The sequence below is a fragment of the Battus philenor genome, unplaced genomic scaffold (genome assembly GCF_028537555.1).
Source record: "Battus philenor isolate CCGP_79_NKW_IND1 unplaced genomic scaffold, ilBatPhil1.0.hap1 SCAF_11, whole genome shotgun sequence".
NCBI lineage: Eukaryota > Metazoa > Arthropoda > Insecta > Lepidoptera > Papilionidae > Battus > Battus philenor.
Genome location: NW_027181673.1, coordinates 8,674,620 through 8,692,215, shown reverse-complemented (window position 1 = coordinate 8,692,215; position 17,596 = coordinate 8,674,620). Strand labels below are relative to the sequence as shown.

Below are 17,596 nucleotides of genomic sequence, written 5' to 3'. Positions count from 1 at the left end.
TTATACATTGTTACGGATTTGTCGTAAATTGTATAGGATTTGCTTATTTTTTACTTATGCAAAGTAATAGTATCACTGATGAGACTACGTTCTAGGCACATTCATTGTCATAATCATTTCAACTAAAGGACGCTCACTGCTGGATGTGGGCCTCTTTTATAAATTTCCTATAGGACCGCCTCCCGGCGACTTTAACAGTCTGTAGTCTCCACTCCAGAAACTTCTAGCCGAGATGTCCAATCCCAAAGTTTTACATTGACGGGTTGGGTATATTTTATTAATCAAAAATACCTGCCATCTACTGCGCACATAAATGTATAACATTTTTTGAGAGAAGTTTTATTTTAACTTTACATACATATATTTATGTCTTTAATTATATTACCTACTCTATAAAACTTAAAATTAATGCTTATTTTTCATGTAATAATTAAAAAAAATATTCCATGTAAATTTTCAATGAAAGAATGGAATTACGCCGACACCGACGCTGTTTTGGGGAACGTAGTCAGCTGTGCGCGAAATTGCCCTTTCCTAACCCCTCCTCCGAATCGCTAGTACCCCGCTAAACCCTCCCAGTGACGTCATTGCAAGCCTGTTGACGTCATACACAAAACGGCCAAGAGCTAAAGAACGTCTAATCGATTTTGTTATAGAGATATATTAATTGAATAACCAAAATCTACCTATTGATTCAAAATACTGGTAAGTTTAAAATAATATTTTTCTGGTACTAAGTACTTTTAGTTAGTACGAATGTGTTTATGAATGTGTACTTTTGTCTTCTTCATTACATTATCTATTTATAGATGACCTTGGTGTATTGATCTAGTGAAATCAAGTTAGAATTAAATTACTTCTATAGAATCGACGAATTATTCTTTTGAACTTAAATATGTCTTTATTAAGAACTTGTACTAAATAAAGTCTCCAAAACTACTAACCATACTTTGAAAACTTATCTTTAAACTTTTATATGTGAGCAGTCGTAGGCAAATTAAACGCAAAATATATGCCAACTGCGTACTTAAAAATTTTTGTATTCACGTATATAACATTGTATATTATAATTTTTTTTCTACTTTTTCAAGCAGAAATTTAATAATCAATGTATAAAGGAACGTCGACATTAGACATTTGCTTTTAAGTTTTGTAATAACGATTTAATAGATAATGATCTTACATTACACCATTCATAAATAAATTTGATATTAAAATCGATATTCTAGTTTAATTCTCTTGAATTAAGTTTTGAGTTTTGTACCTTCGATTAAACATAGTTGACTTCATTTTTTTTACATTCCACCACTACAACTAAAACTTAATAAATACATACGGTAGTTTATTATTGTACAACATTTAAAAATAAGTTTATTATTAAAACTGATTTTATTATAAGCAAGTGTAGATAAATTAACCTTATCGGAATAATTATCCGAAAGATTTCGATGAATGTCATAGCAGTAAATACTTAAGCAAAGAAAAACCATACCATAATAAATGAACATATGACGAATGGTAGATTTTTCCAAATTGAAGGAAATGCTGTTTGTTTTCTTTTTGGTTTACAGCTTTTAAGGGTTTGGTGGCATAGCGCTGAAGACGCTTATTTTGAATTATTTGTAGTATTAAGCTCGAAGACTACCTTGAAATACACGGATCAAATTTATTACATATTCCATGAGATTGAGAGTGTCAAGCTCTTAGATGGCTTAGACAGGTGCAAGAAACATTCGATCGGCTGCTATTATATTAAGTTATAATGGCAAGATGTTTTAAATTCATGTCTAACGGCAAAAGAAAACACGGTATATTAAGAGCTTAGAAAAGTAATTTTTATGAAAATTTAGTTCAAAAACACTTTTACGTAATGAAAAAAAAAGTGTGATTTTTTTGTTGACCGGTCCACCGTCTGCAACTATTTTATCAACCAAACCGCAATTTTTTATTAGCTGATACACGTAACCGTGGCGTCAACCTCGGAAACCACAACATGACAAATTATACACTTATATTTTACTGTAAGCGTTTCCTCCGTCGATCCTTTAGACGAGCAAGACAACTACAGTGTTTGATATGACGACGATTTTTCACAAAGGTAACCCTGGTAAAACTTTTACTTTTAAGTATGACTTAAAACTTTACATAAACAATCATTATCTAATTAAAAACTATTATTTTTGTATATCATAGAATAAATCAATATTACGATCTTTTTTAATATTGTCTAATAAGATAGGGTGATAATTTTTATTCATACTGTAAAAATAATATAAGTTTTGTAACTTACCAAATATTTCTCCTTTGCTTGCATATTCCGAAACAATGTAGATCATGTTTTTCGTTTCCATGACCTGTAACAAATTACAAACGACAGGTAAAAATTTGTAACAAAATTTAAAATTTCTGCGCATGTAACATGTTTAGTAATTCTCATAAAGACCTAATTTATACAAATTGTAATCGCTTACATATTTTTTAAATATTGTATAAACTCGTGTTAAAGGAATGTAAAGATAGTATTCCAGATAAGTTCTGTGAGTAATGTGCTTTTTAATAAATGTAAAAGTATATTTGGGTGAAATACTTTTCGTTTACAATTTTATTACTATAAATAAACTTCATTAACTGGCTTTAAGGTGTTGCGTGACTATTATAAAACTATATTTTCTTATTCAAAATTAGTCCAAAGCTTTAACTGAAAAGACGTTTCTTGTTTTAGAAATTTATGTAATTACAGTCGTAATGAAAAAAAATATAAGCGTTTTTTTCTACATTCGTTGTTTTAGGTAGAAAATTAGCTCCGGCTTACGTAATATTATAAACCTACTCAATATTTGACTCAGAGAAATATTAATCATTTGCTTAATGTATGACTTCATTATTAGGCTTCGAAGGTTATATTAATTATATGCTCCAAAAAGCAAATTAATCAGTTTTCATTTAACTTTAGTTTCTATTAACATTCGGTACCCTGATGATGCACTTTCTGACAATGCCCGCCTTTGCTTCACAGCTGCCGACATTGCAATGCTATTATAAAGAGAATGGAATTCGCTGATTACAAGCGAATCGTATTAAAATCCGTTACGTAATAGGGATTTGAAATTGTTCTATTAAATATACTATTTTTTTAATGTTTCTTACTATTTTTGGCAGAATTTTTTTAATAATGATAAAAATAATTGTAAATGGAATCTGGTAAATAAAATATTACAAATATGTTTCTTCTTTCTTCGGCTCTGATTTATGTACCGAGCGCCAATGAAATAATTGAACAAAAAAACCGTTATGTATTTCTTGACGTGATAAGAATACTATTGTCAGTATTAAATACATAAAAATAATTAAACTCAAATAAAGTAAAGTGTCTTAAATTAGCATATGTGGAAAATTAAAGCAAACAAAAATTAAAGGAACAAGTCTTCGTAACGGAAGACAATATTACACTTCCTGGTGATAAATAATGTTATCAGGCCCTTACGTACCACGATTAACATATTTTGTTATAAATATAATTAAGGTTGTTATATATTTCTTCCGTGCCTAAAATAATACAGTAACTCGTTTGTAAAGATTTAAATAACAAAATAAACTAAAAAGCAATGGTAGAGTTTAATCAAACTTTTTTAAAGTCAATGATATTTAAATTTCTTTATTATTCTTCCAGGAATAAAATTCCTGTTTAGTAATATCGTCAATGTTCTAACTAACAGGTGCCAGACACACCTCACTTATATATTGAATTAGAGAATACTATGTTATCTAACCACGACTAACTGCTTTCTCCTTAGTTGTATGTTCATGGTTGTTCAGAAGTGTTCGTAAAGGTCATTTCCGAGTCATTGCACATGTATGTATTCGGAGATGATAGATTTCATGGAGCTTTATACTTGATCGTAAAGTTCGTTTTGAGTCATTCACGTTACAAACTTCATGACATTGTCTTATATTCGAAATGCCAAAATCTCAAAATTCAAAAGATACAGGGTAATTGGTTATAGGTGTAAGCTTAAAAGGCTAATAACAGCTCATTTATCATCAAGAGGAAGAAAGCTTTAGAGTTTTAAAACCTATGTGATGATTACATAAAGTGTTCACTATGAAATATCTTACATTAACTTATTTTTTCTACTGAAACGCGAAAGTCCAATTAATTGTGGCAGTATAAAGTCTGCAGGCAGAGATAGTAAGCAGTAAATAATTTTAACACAAATAAATCCGAATTTTGAAAACGTTTTTTCTTACTATACCATAATTATGTTATTATTTCTAAAATCATTAATTTTTTGTAAGGATGTTCCTTTCAATAATTTACAACAAATGGGCATTTACTTCTTTAAAATTTTTGCTCCTGTAAACACTCGTCCTATATATGTTAAACTAGATGCTTATAAAAATATATTAAAAGTTGGACACGACAATTACGTAATTATGAACATTAATTCTGCTAACGACGTAACTAAACGTGAAGGTTAGCTCGTAAACCTATATAAAAACCTTTGTTACGACCTACTGTTTTAATGCTTTGTTTCATTGTTGATTTGTGAAAGTTTAAATATTTTAGATGCGCCGTGGGCGAGTTAAATACAGCACAGCCACGGATCGACCGGAGCGTCGTAAAATTAAAACTATTATGAACATCCAATGAGTCAATATTTTTGTCCCTGCGTTCACGGTCATTGTTGAATTAACCAACTTACATAAATTAATAACGATCTTTTATTTTATATGACACTCTCTGAAGTACTATTAACTTGAATAAAACATCAGTGCTTATGTAATGGTAAACGATTGCAAATTGTATTAAAATATAAAAATACGTCATTACACTATAGCCCTACACAAAGTGAGTGAGTGAGCAAGCGTTTACATTTGTCATACATACCCAACACTTTTTCATATGGTTTTGAAATAACGTGGTCAACAATTAAAAATAAATACGGTTTTTGCTAGAATTTATTGATCTAACACGAATCCCTAAAAGAAATTTTATTACAATTTTAAAGTAATCCTATATTTTGTGTAGGATATCACGGATTTTACAAGCAACTAAAGATACCAAAAAAACAACCGCTAATAACTGACTTTTACAACAACAAACCAATAGAGGCAGTTAAGGATGTTCTTCAAATTCAACAGTTGTGCTAAAGATGTCTGAAGTAACTACTAATGATAGCATTTTGGACCAAAATTCCGTAATAAACGTGCAAACGCTTCTTAATAAGTAGTGATGAATAGTTGCAAAATCGATTTTAATTCCTAATTTAAATTCGTGTTTTTAAATGTTTTATACGTGTAGATTAAGATTAAATTTACAATGTATTTTTATTATTTTTCTAAGGAAAGTATCTCCCGTTTAAATAAATAGTTAGGTGTACATATTGATCCTTTTTTCATAAATGATGTAAACTTTTTAACGCAAAAGTATTCTGACGGTATTACATTTACAATTTTGTTAACATATAAAATGAGTTATGTAATTGTTTATATTCCAGCGGTAGAGGACACGGACTTGAGATCGTGGGACGCAGCTTCAATTCCGGACTATAATTTTATTATTTAGATTGCCACTGCACACAAACAAGTATCCAGATGATGACAGCAGCGTCCTCTGCGTATTATTACACTACACTGCGATCCCTAACCCGCCTACCAAGCGTGGCGATCATGGTATGTCCCTCCCTAGATACCTTTGACGCCTATGCCTAGCAGTTGGCGTCTATGAACTTTTATAAATAAAATATAATAAATGTTTGTTATAAAGTATTTAATATGTTCTATTATATTATTACTACGGCATTACATATCTGGTTAATTTGTAAAATAAAAAATATATTAGAAATAGCTCAACATGTTTGTAAATCATGTAACATTTTATACGTAATAATAATTTTATTAATTATTGTTAAAAAAAAAAACATTAAAATTGAGGAAACGAACTGTTTTGTATGTAAGAAAGATTTATTAGTTTCATATTCAACCTCACATACTCCCACGTTGCCTATACAGCGATATAACACATGTAATTGAGGCGAAAACACTGCATCCGGATGTTTGATTGTCTGTTGATAACATCAAGCGGATATGTTCCCTTCCCGTGTATTAAGGACGCGCTTCTGTTCTCGTGTATACGTGTAGTAAATGTTTGTACACTTTAGGCAACTCCATTCAATGTTTTAATATACAATGCTGCAATCCATTGTAGATCTTCCATTGTTTCAACATACCTACTGTTCGAAGCCAATCCATCAATGATTATAAATATAGCATTAATTTTTGAATTTAAATTTGCTTCGCATTAGTTGCATTTTAAGTAATAAATCATCTGTTTTTGTAGTTCCTTATTTCTTGTACGTGTAAAAAGTAAAATATAAGAAAGTTTGGTCTTTGATATTATATAAAGTCAATAATCTATATAAGCAATATTAATCGATATACGTGCAACTCGGAATTAGCTAGCTCCTTATGTTATCGATCTTTTTTGTTACTGTTCCGATAAGACACTTGGAACATTCTTATAAAAAAAAAATTAAAACAATTTGGTAGTGCAAAACTTTTCTTTTCTCATACAAATATCCCTACATTTCAAACATTGGACGTCAATCGAAACCAAAAAAAGCCATGTTTACGGTGTAATAAAATAAAAAATATCGTGTAACATAAAGTATTACAATGAAAACATAATCTTGTTATTACGAACTTCTCGCAATAGAACCTATTTTGTAAGCAATCGTTTATTTTAATCGTTTGTTTTGTTTATTAATTTCTAGGACTGAACTGTGATAGACGAATAACTTCGACTGTACGAAGTCTGTCGGGAACGGTACTAAATTTATAGTGATGAATAAGCAGTGATAATCCAGTGATAGATGTCGCGGGTTCGTTCCCTAATGAGCAGATCTGTCATCGACCGAATATCCGAAAAGTATGTTATATCCACCGGGCCCCTTCTCCTTTATCCCTACTCCGAGAGAAGACTTATCTTAAAATTTTAAACATTATATATACTAATCAATAATAAAATAACCTGATTGTGACACTCAATGTAGAGTCATAATTACTGTGTAAATTGCGATCACACACGCGAATCTATTTAGCAATACAAAAATTGGCCTCAATTACTACACTTTCCTTGTATGCTCAACTATGTTACAATAACCAGTTTTAGTTGAAAGAATAATGAGAAATATTTTTAAACGCTGCTATAAAAAAATATTTTACTTATTTTCTCGGAAAACATACAGTTGGGTTAAATAATAAAAAAATAGCGTAGCTCGAAGAATTGCTCTTGTCTGAGGTAGCAGTGGGCGGTGCCCATTGCTCGTGCAACCGATGGCCTGCTATTACGTGGGTTACAACATGGTTAAGATCGTGATGAGTAGCTGGATGCAGGCAACGCAAGACCGTAACATCGTGGTGATCTTTTTGGAAAGCCCATACCTTGCAGTGGTAGTCGTGAATCGGCTGAAATGATGGTGATGATAAAAAAATATATGGAAATGAATAAAATAAAAGCTAGCAATATGAAATACAACAACAGAATTTTCTGTTTAATTATTTAATTCTATACTTCAAAAGTTCTATCTACGAAAAGACACTGAAGAGATTATAAATGACAAAAGTAGAAATAAACGTTGTATATAAATGTAAGAGTAAATTATTTCCCTATGAGATATACTCGTATCTAAATTTTAACTAATAATTCCCGAATCAGCGGTCGAAAATTTAGTATTTTTTGTATGAGAAACAGTGTCATTTTAATAAACAACCAAATATAATACAACAAAATCTATATAACCTAAAGCGAAATACTAGTTTCAGTTTCTTATTGCGAATTTAAATATTATCCGTGTGAGTACAGTATGTGGGGGCGATGCACGACAAATCAATTAACGCTCACCTTGTGAGCGAAGTGCAAACAGCTGCCGTCAAAGGTCCGAAACTCGCTAATTTAAATAAGTTATGACGTTGTCGTTCCTCTAATTAACATCACGTATGTTTACATGTAGTAACACGTACATATTTAAACATAAGTACAGAATGACCTGGATTATATCGTCAACATTTTAGCACCAGAACGTCCACTACAAAACAGGCCTTTCCCATAGATTTTTAATAATACCGGTTTGAAGGGACATCCATCGTTTTCCAATCACCTTAACAAAATTCGCCTGTATCTAGTTCTCCAATATTTAAACCATAATTGTTTATAAAAATACCATTTAAATGTGTATTGCTCAGTTGCTAATATATCCGGTTTATTATTACTACGGAGTTAATGAGCCTCCTCATAAAGGATTTTGTATTTCTAAACCATCCGCGCTCATTGCTCCTCTGCGAATAGAAAGTAATATTTACTAGCTTCATCATTATATCATTACTTACAGCTTATTTGTGCACTCTTCAATTATCCAAATATGCTAATTATCTAAGAATTCTATCTATTACAATAAATCAATAACAATTATAAAGTTTTTTATCTGGCACATCTAATGAATATGCACTACGTTTCAATTGTAATTAAAAAACTAAAGTGATTATTTCAATTAAAAAGGCGTACAAAGCACCATCCTGAGTTTTTTTTTGTTTTTTGAACATTAATTATATTTAACAAACTAAACACATAGATATTTCGACGAAATAGTATTTTATTTTATTTTAAGCGAAGTTAATAGGCCTTGCGCGCTTGTGCCTTAATATGGCCTATTTATTCACAAGTACAACTTATAGTCAGATTATAGTTATTCACAAAAAATTATTAAAGAACATTAAATAACCACTTCCTGTAAGTAATGCACGGGGAAACTGAGTAGCTCGACTGTAATGTATAATTTTGTTATATAACGTTTAGACTGAGTACGCTAGATTCCTTATTTCTACTTTATATAAGAACGACACTCATAACAAATTGAGTCAACCGCTTTTTGTTAGGTTACATAAATCTTTTTATTAATAATGATTACAAATATTGTTTGTAATAATTTTTTTTTCTTCGGCAAGTAAACATAAATGTTGCATGATATTTATAATTATTAGTCTTAAATTTCATGCAAAATTTAAATGTGTTCTAGGATATAATATATAGCTGTCCCCCTTCACGTGGCCTTTACTGCCTTTTTCGGGTATATATTCATAAAATCTACTAATTTCTAAAAGGTATAAGTATTCGACATTTCGAATGCCTAACTTTAATAAAATAATATAAATAAAGATGAAAGTCTCTTATACGATTACAGATTAATTACTGTAACACACATTTCACATAGTTATGTCTATAATAGCGACCATTGGACCTCTGAATGCAACTCCGAATTAAATGCTAAAAGGGTCTTGATGTGAACCTAAAAACTTAGCGAGCTATTAAACCAGTGAAATAAATATTATTACGGGCCACTAGCCGTGGAAAGTCCCGAGGGATGTATCAAGCTTAGTAAAGAGGTCTAGGCTAAGAGTCTTTAACGCTATGCCACTGCAAAGCTGGTGAATGCTATCGGCACAAATCTATAGTGTGGCGTATATCCACCAGAGCTAGGGTTTAAATTTTGATGTGTAACGATGCTGTGATGTGTTTATGTTAAATAAATTCATTAAAACTTTTACTTTATATATCTTCTATATCAAAATCGAAACTACTTCATGTTCCAACTTAACGATTACCGTAAACGAAACGCTTGATTTAGCACAGTGATTGTTTGTTAAGCGTACGAACACACATGCACATTATAAAGCTACAACACTTGAATTAACTTAATCATGTTCTGCAGAGACTAGACTGGTTATTTTATTACGGACAAACGCAAACATATAAACTAGATAGAACGAACGCTCACAATTTTTTTATGGACTCAACAATAAATTACGTTATGTCCTAGATTTCGTTTGCTAACATGTCAGGCGTTATACAAGTAAACGCGACGATCACGCTCGGTCGTGCAGATCTTGCTTAAACGGCGTATCAACCAAATACTGTTAGTCAGCTAAGCCGTCGATTCAGCTAGTAAGTCACTGTTAATTTATTAGAATTTGTTCCGCCGTCAGCTAACGGCCGAAACGTTTTTACATTGCGACTATGCAACGACACGATAACGGCATAATTTACTTTCATAGCTAAATTACTTATATACATTTTACACACACATATTTCGACGAGTCGCGTTGAAACTGGGATTTTTTGTAACGGGTTTTAAGAAGCGATATTACCGTCTGTAAAACTAAACAATGAACGGTTAGTTCTATTTAAATGCAGAATAAGCGGAACTGATTACTTGAATTATCAAGAGTAAAAACATCTAAATTTGTTTAACCCTGATTTTAATAAGCGAACAGTATTTGATAATAATAGCTGTAAGTTTATCTCTACCGTTTTCTTTTATTTCATATATTTACCCTCTCGTTCGTCCTGCTATGTGTAGGATTGCTTTTCAAATGACTTTTATTAACAGTTTTTTTCCTGCGAGTCTTACCGATCTTTGGTATCTAAGATTGAGTCATATTCCTATTTATTGTGATCTACACATTTTTTTTTTCAAAAAATGTAAGAAGCAAATTGTCGTCGTCCATCAGGAAGTCGATGCTTACTCCTTTTATCTTTCTTCTCATTTCGACCTCGAAATCAGAGCGGAGTCCTCGAAACATAGGACAACCAACAATTATGTGTATCACAGTGTGGTCCTCCTCTGGGTCGCAGAGGCACTAGGGACTCTTTTTGAGCTTAAACTTATACAGGTACTCAAAGTCCCCGTTTCAGGTGAACATTTGGACCAGATACGTGTCCCGCTCGATTTCGGAGTACGACTGATACAGCGTCCGGAAAGAAATTTCTCGGTGTGAATGTCGTCGTCTCTTCCGTTCCTTCTATTCCATTCATTAAACATACCCAGCTTACCTTTACATACCTTTAGGTCATTCCCTTCTGCTCTTGCTTCCATAATATACTCATTCACTATCAACGCAGGGAAGCAGAGTGTCCGATCTTGCGACAATTTCGTGGGAGGATCGTGGGTCGCTCAAGATTGAGCACGCCTGCGCCAAATCCTTGGCCGCGTACCCTGTCGCAGCTCTGCCTGATATACGGTGCAGAATTTGCTCAACTTGAACTTCCATACAGCTATGCAGCATCCCGCATGTTACAGAATTACCAGATCGGCTGCTGCGGCGGCAAGTCAGACCGCTTCCTCACCTTCCTCCAGACAAAAGAACTCAACACCAACCTGAGCAAACGGGTGTGGAAGTCTCAAGGAGCTTACGGGTTCCTCCAGTTCCTAGTCTCCTATCACTTGCCGGTAATGACCACGCTTTACCACAAGTAAAGTGGCTGCGTCCTGGACCAGGGGGTCTAAACTCTACCGTTTAAAGGTAATGCAAATTCAATTTCAATGGAGTACGTTAATGATATCAGCAAAGTTGGCGCTAAAGTGATTTCATTCAAGGGTTTTTTTTTAAATAGTGGGGTTAAAAAAAGGAAAATTACTAGTATTTACATCGTCACAATAATTCCATATTTAAAGATAATCGTGCCCGTAACGTGGCGTGCCACAAACACGGGAGTTTCTGTTTAATGCGATCACTGACCTCCCGGTCCCAATATAATAACATTGTTAGCCTGTAAAACGGCACCGGCGATTCGCTTCCAATTGTTATTTATTCATGAAAATCGCGCCCGGTCCAAGCACTATTTCATTTACGAACGCTGACAATCATCCAAATGTGCGAATATATATTGAAGAAAAACATACTTCCTTCTAAGATCAAGTTTAAATAAAACATTTTAAATTCGGATGTCGATCGAACAGATTGAACGTAATATATCTATATGAATAAACACTCAGTTTATAATTTTTTTAATATTTGTAGTAATTTGCGTGATTCTTACCTGATAAAGCTTAATAATATGAGGATGATCCAGCCTCTTCATGATGTCCACTTCACGGTACACCTTCTGAAGATTGCCGGCGTCTAATTGTGATTTATCTATTATCTTAATTGCTACCTGCAACAATAAAACAAGTATTTTCATATATACATATTTAATTGCGTCTTTATTTTCAAGAAACTCCCAATACAAAGAAAAATCATAAATTGTCTTAGATTATTTATGTATCCAATAAATTTTATTGGAAACTAAGTGTTACTACAAATGAAAAACATTTCTCCAGCAAAATAAATGATACATAATTATATTATCTGTAATCAACTGGAACATCCTGATAGATTGTTGTATATTTTTTACGATATATTAAACTCAGAAATAAAAATAAACATGTACATGCACACATATATTACCATCAATCAAACAAAATCGTTATCAATGATAATTATCAAAAACCATTCTTGAAACACAAATAAAACTTTATTAAAATAATTTAGTATGAAGATATACGTACAGATGTCAAGGCAAAAGTGCAATGAATTAGTTCTTGGCCGTCGTATCTAACTACCGACGAAATGGAGTTACGTAGACAACCTTTGAATATTCTAGATTATGATCCGAATATTCGCACTACAATTACCTCAATGTACAATATGACCTTCACCAGATTTCTATTTCGAAATGGGAACCAGCTGAAATATAACTATTACCTAAATCTTTTTATAATACCTTTTACTATTACCTAGATCGTCTACTATAGTAATACCACGATCTTTTACTTTTACCCATATCTTCTCTAATAATACCTCGATCTTCTACTATTACTTCAATCTTTTACAATTGCCTAGACCTTTCACTAATAACTAGAACTTTTACTATTACCTAGATCTTTTCCTATCATCTACATCTTTTGCTATTACTTCTTATTCTTATTATTTTATTTACAGAACAATGGAGAACATTACTACTTAAAATACGACTACCACTGCATGTGCAGAAGTGGCTAAATATTGGTCCTTTTCTTACTTAGGATGGAATTTCGCAAGGTAACGCCTGATTCCATTAAATATTTAAGTCAATTTTAATTAACGATTCCCTGATGACTACAGTGTGATTGGTTATAGGTGCAAAAGCTTGTAAGAAGTCAATGTTTATAACGTTTACTGTTAATTAATCTACGCCCTATCTAAATCAATGATTTTAGAAATAATAAATATCTTAATGATAATACAATAAAGTGTTTTCAAAATTCGCATTATTATTTATTAAAATTAATTATCGTTTATTATCTCTGTTTGCGGACTACAAACTGCCACAAATAAATGCCCTGTCACATTCCAATAAAATTACTGAAAGCCATATTTCAGTGATCTCTTTAAATAGATTGATTGGAAATGTGTGAAAAAGCTTTTACACCTTACAAATATCTATTAGTATGGAACTAAAATATAAAAAGTACTAAAAACAGCTTAAAAAAACTTAAGCTTTACAAAAAATAATTTCATAGTTTATTCAGCTCGCTCGGTCGCATCGGAAGCGTACAGTTATATAGTGGAATCGCTCTCCACACAGACAAAGAGGCGCTGACGTCAAATGAACGTCACTGGCACCAGACGATTGAGCCAATTGACGTGATTGGAGCGACCTCTTAGTACCGCTTGCGACTTAATCAAAGCTCTAATAAAAGAAAGTTTCTAATACTGCAAAGGAAATTGTACAATAGCGATTTCAAAATAACCAACAATGTATTAATCATATCAATAAATATACATTAGCTTTAGAGCGTAAAATATTTTCAAATTTAAGAACTTTTACACACTGAACCATTATTTTTAAAAGGTATAAATACTGTATTTTTTAAAATAAGTTTTAAGTTATACGATATGCATTTTACGAGTTCATTTTTACATTAAATATTTTCCTGTACATTGTGTTCAGTGCGTCACCCGCCCCCAGTAATCTGCCTCGTTACTATCATATATAGAGCGGACAGACTTCTCTGATTTTAGCAATGACAGCAACAGAAGAAAACAGGACACGACGTTTATTTGCGGCATTGCAAATTGAACTACTGGTCATACGTTTCGACATTGACCCCAATATGCCGATAGGAGTAACGCACGTTTCTGTCTTTACGTCACTCAGCCTATCATTATTTTAGACTCGTTAGTGAAAGAATTACAGTTACAATAATTTAACACACTAAGACGTAAGAATATTTTATCATAATACATTTTTAAAGCATAGTAAGCTATTTTATAATAACTCCTCTCGAAAGAAAAAATTATATCAGCCACTTCCAAGTAAACTACGACGAAATAAAATAACCATCCGAACCATTCTGAATGAACAAGATACGCAATAACTTTTAATAATTTTTTTAAATAATGCTAGTGGATTACGATAGTTAATTATAGTTAGAAAAAATGTATTTTTTTCTCTCACGGAAAAGCACCGTCAAATTTCAGATGCGGCTACGTTGTTATTTTACAGTTAGTACATAATCCACGAACTAAATAAAGTTAATGTCGCATCTACGATCACATCAATCGTAGAGACGTAGCAAGCACTTTTTTTCACTGAGCGGGGCAAAAAAGGAGTAGTTAGATGATTTTTCTTTTTAAAACGGGACTAGTATTGTTGCAAATAAATGCATGTTGACAATATAATTAGTCTCAAGATATAACAGCGTTTCAACGGAAGAATGAAAACATGGTATATTCTTCTATGTGTAATGTAAAAAAACACAGCCGTAATAAACTCACACACAACATGTATAATTACAATCTTTACATGCATATATTTACTAAGTTTTTATTGTCAGTTGGATACACGGTACGAACGCATTATCGTAAACACTTACAGTGGTACTCATATAAATATAATATTCGACATCTAATAATATTACCATAAATAACATAACGTATGATATTAACTACGGTAAACAATTAAATACCTTTTTAATTGTATAAGGTTTTTCAAAATATAACACCCTGCCTTTAAAAAAGCTATTGTTATTCGTATAATCAATTAGTCATCTAATCTCGTCAATTTTATTATAAATTCGGAATTAAAGAGATAAGCAACATTATACAGGATTTAACCCTTCTTTGCATGATTTTTACTATTTTCTTTAAATAAACCAGGGTGATGTAATTAATGCTCTAGATTAAAGGAAAAATATTAAAAAAAATCCTAGTGTGAATAAAAATATGTATTATGTAAAAAACAATATGATGGAAATTTACATCATCATGCAGTTTCACATATTTAGCCCGGTACTAAATAAATAAAAAAAGTTGTTTACTTAGTCTTCTTTATTCTTAGTGATAATTCAAAAAACAATAATTATTTTATTTAAGCACCAATTGACGCCACATTTATTACACGAAATAGTAGAATAGCCTTTACATTTGGGAAATTTGCACCGGGGTGACCCACCTACTTTTGTCAATGTTCAGCACCATCTTTTCTTATGTCTTTTGGAGGTGGTGGAGCTGGAGAACCTTTTCTTTTTTTGATTGTAATTCTTCTTCTAGTACACTGGTACCAGGATGCCCTGTTTTAGCTGCTTTGGTGGTTCCTTTGTTGCATAGCACAAAGGACAATTCATTTCCGAATTGGCCTATTGTAAGCAGACTCTGTTTAGGTTCATCACTTTCTTGAGCATTTTTTTATAAACAATCCAAGAGTATTATAATAGCAAGATCAAATAGATGAAAAATATACGCAAATACCACTTTTTAGACCCCTTTTTTATATGATTTCTGCCAAAAAAGCTATCCATGAGATCTACTCCTCCCATATGTTTATTGTATTCTTGGACAATAAACGGACAAGTAATATCAGTATGTATACCAGTATGATCTTGTGCTAGGAAATTTGATTACTGGCATGTATAATAATATACCAAAGAGCTTATACAAATCATATTCTGTAAATGATATAGATGAACTGGGATTACTCTGTTTTTTATATAAATTTGTCTCCTTCAATAATGTTTTGATAAAATCTTCAGTGATAAAATGGTTAAAACATTGATATGGAGTTTCTAGGTGTGATAGACCACCTGAAGCAGCAGAACTCCCCAAGAAAGTAATTTTATCTGTGTCACACACCAGATCCCTTTTTTTCCAAATCAAGTTTCTTTTGTCAAATGGAAAACTGGATGAAGACTGCAAATTAGATGAATTTGATGTGTGAGAGGGTTCTTGATCGTCTGGTTTTACAAGAGGAGGTTCAACGTCAACAGTTTCATCCACATCGTCATCATCATTCTCCTCCTGCAACACTTATAATTTCATCAGCATCGTGGTTTTCATCATCGGAATCTTGGTCATTAAGACCATCTTCTGAGAGCCAACCGCCTTATAACTTACAAAGATAATATGCAATATCTCTTTCATTCAAGTTTCCCCAAAAAAAACAACATAAAATAAACATTTACAAAAAAAAATTTTCCATACATTACAAGTGAAGTTACTGCATAGTGATGTAAATTTCTATCACAACGTTTTGAGAAATTAATTTATAGTGTTTTGATATAAATTGTACATAAAAACAAAAACATGAAAACAAACCTTTTTTCCACTCATTTTCATTTTTTATTGTATTTTATATCTCCGTTTATTTCCATAAAACAATTTAAAATCTCGCTCCTTTCTTCCAGTCTTAACAAACAGCAGCATAACAAATTCTAGGTCTGGTAATTCACAGTGACCTTTGCTATTTTTCGACAACCGCGTTTTGTTGTACGCAATAGTCGCTTAAAAAGTTGCGAGCAACAACAAATTTACGTTACAAGGGTTTTGAGTATCTTTTTTTGTTGACTAAATGTTATGATGGAAATTTCCATCACCATGCAAAGAAGGGTTAACTACCACCATGAAACTCGCGGACACATAAGATACCTCGTTTATGAATTTTTTGTACATACATGAATGTTACGCTGCTATAGTGATAATGTAACAACATAGAAAAAAGGGGACACACTCTTGAAAATTTAATTTAAAGAATATGTCATAGTTTACCGCGCGCTAGTATGATAACATACTTTACATTTTAACTCTGTAGAAGGTATATTAAATATTAATATTTGAACGGTAATTAAATCCAATATTTTTCTTTACATTTTCTTCATACGTACCTGTCAAGCGGTCAATAACCTAGATGTTATTGAACCGTCGTCAGCTAGTGTTGGGGTCAGTGTAACGCAGAAAGACGCGGATTAAGCTACAAAGAAATGGCGTGGCCTAAATATCTTTCAATATATTTTACATGGTAAAATACTAATAATACAGTCGTTTGAGTAAAAAAAAATAAATTAAATAGAAATAACAATATAAAAACCAAAGTTCTCCTACATTTTCTGTCTTGTTTAAAAAGGTTTAAGATATACTCGCTTCCTTTCCTGTTTTGATTTATTTTAACAATAAATGTGACAAATTTTGTTACAAATTTCATCATCAAATATAACCTTCCTGAAAAACATCTCTTCGATTGAATTTGCCACTATTCAAGATTGATAAAAAAAATGGTGTGTTATACGGAATAATCCACGTCTTCATTTTAAACAGTGGTTTTTTTAAATAAGTATTTAGCAATTTTTAAATAATTAACTATTCTTTCTAATAAAGACTACTCCATTTTCACGGATTCAATTTTGTGAAATGTGCTAGTCCATACCAAAAACTATGGTGTTTTTTGTGATCCAAAAGTAAAAAA

The 17,596-nt window shown here is 31.8% G+C and overlaps 1 protein-coding gene across 1 annotated transcript in view; it reads right to left on the bottom strand.

Moving 5' to 3' along the window:
* Positions 1-17,596, bottom strand: part of LOC137928954 (serine/threonine-protein kinase par-1-like) — a 53,756-nt gene that overhangs the window by 22,434 nt on the left and 13,726 nt on the right. The window contains exons 2-3 of the mRNA XM_068771965.1: positions 11,876-11,992; positions 2,291-2,354 (exon numbers count right to left, since the gene is read on the bottom strand). Of these exons, the coding sequence (XP_068628066.1) occupies positions 2,291-2,354; positions 11,876-11,992 (181 nt within the window). The remainder of the gene's footprint in view (positions 1-2,290; positions 2,355-11,875; positions 11,993-17,596) is intronic.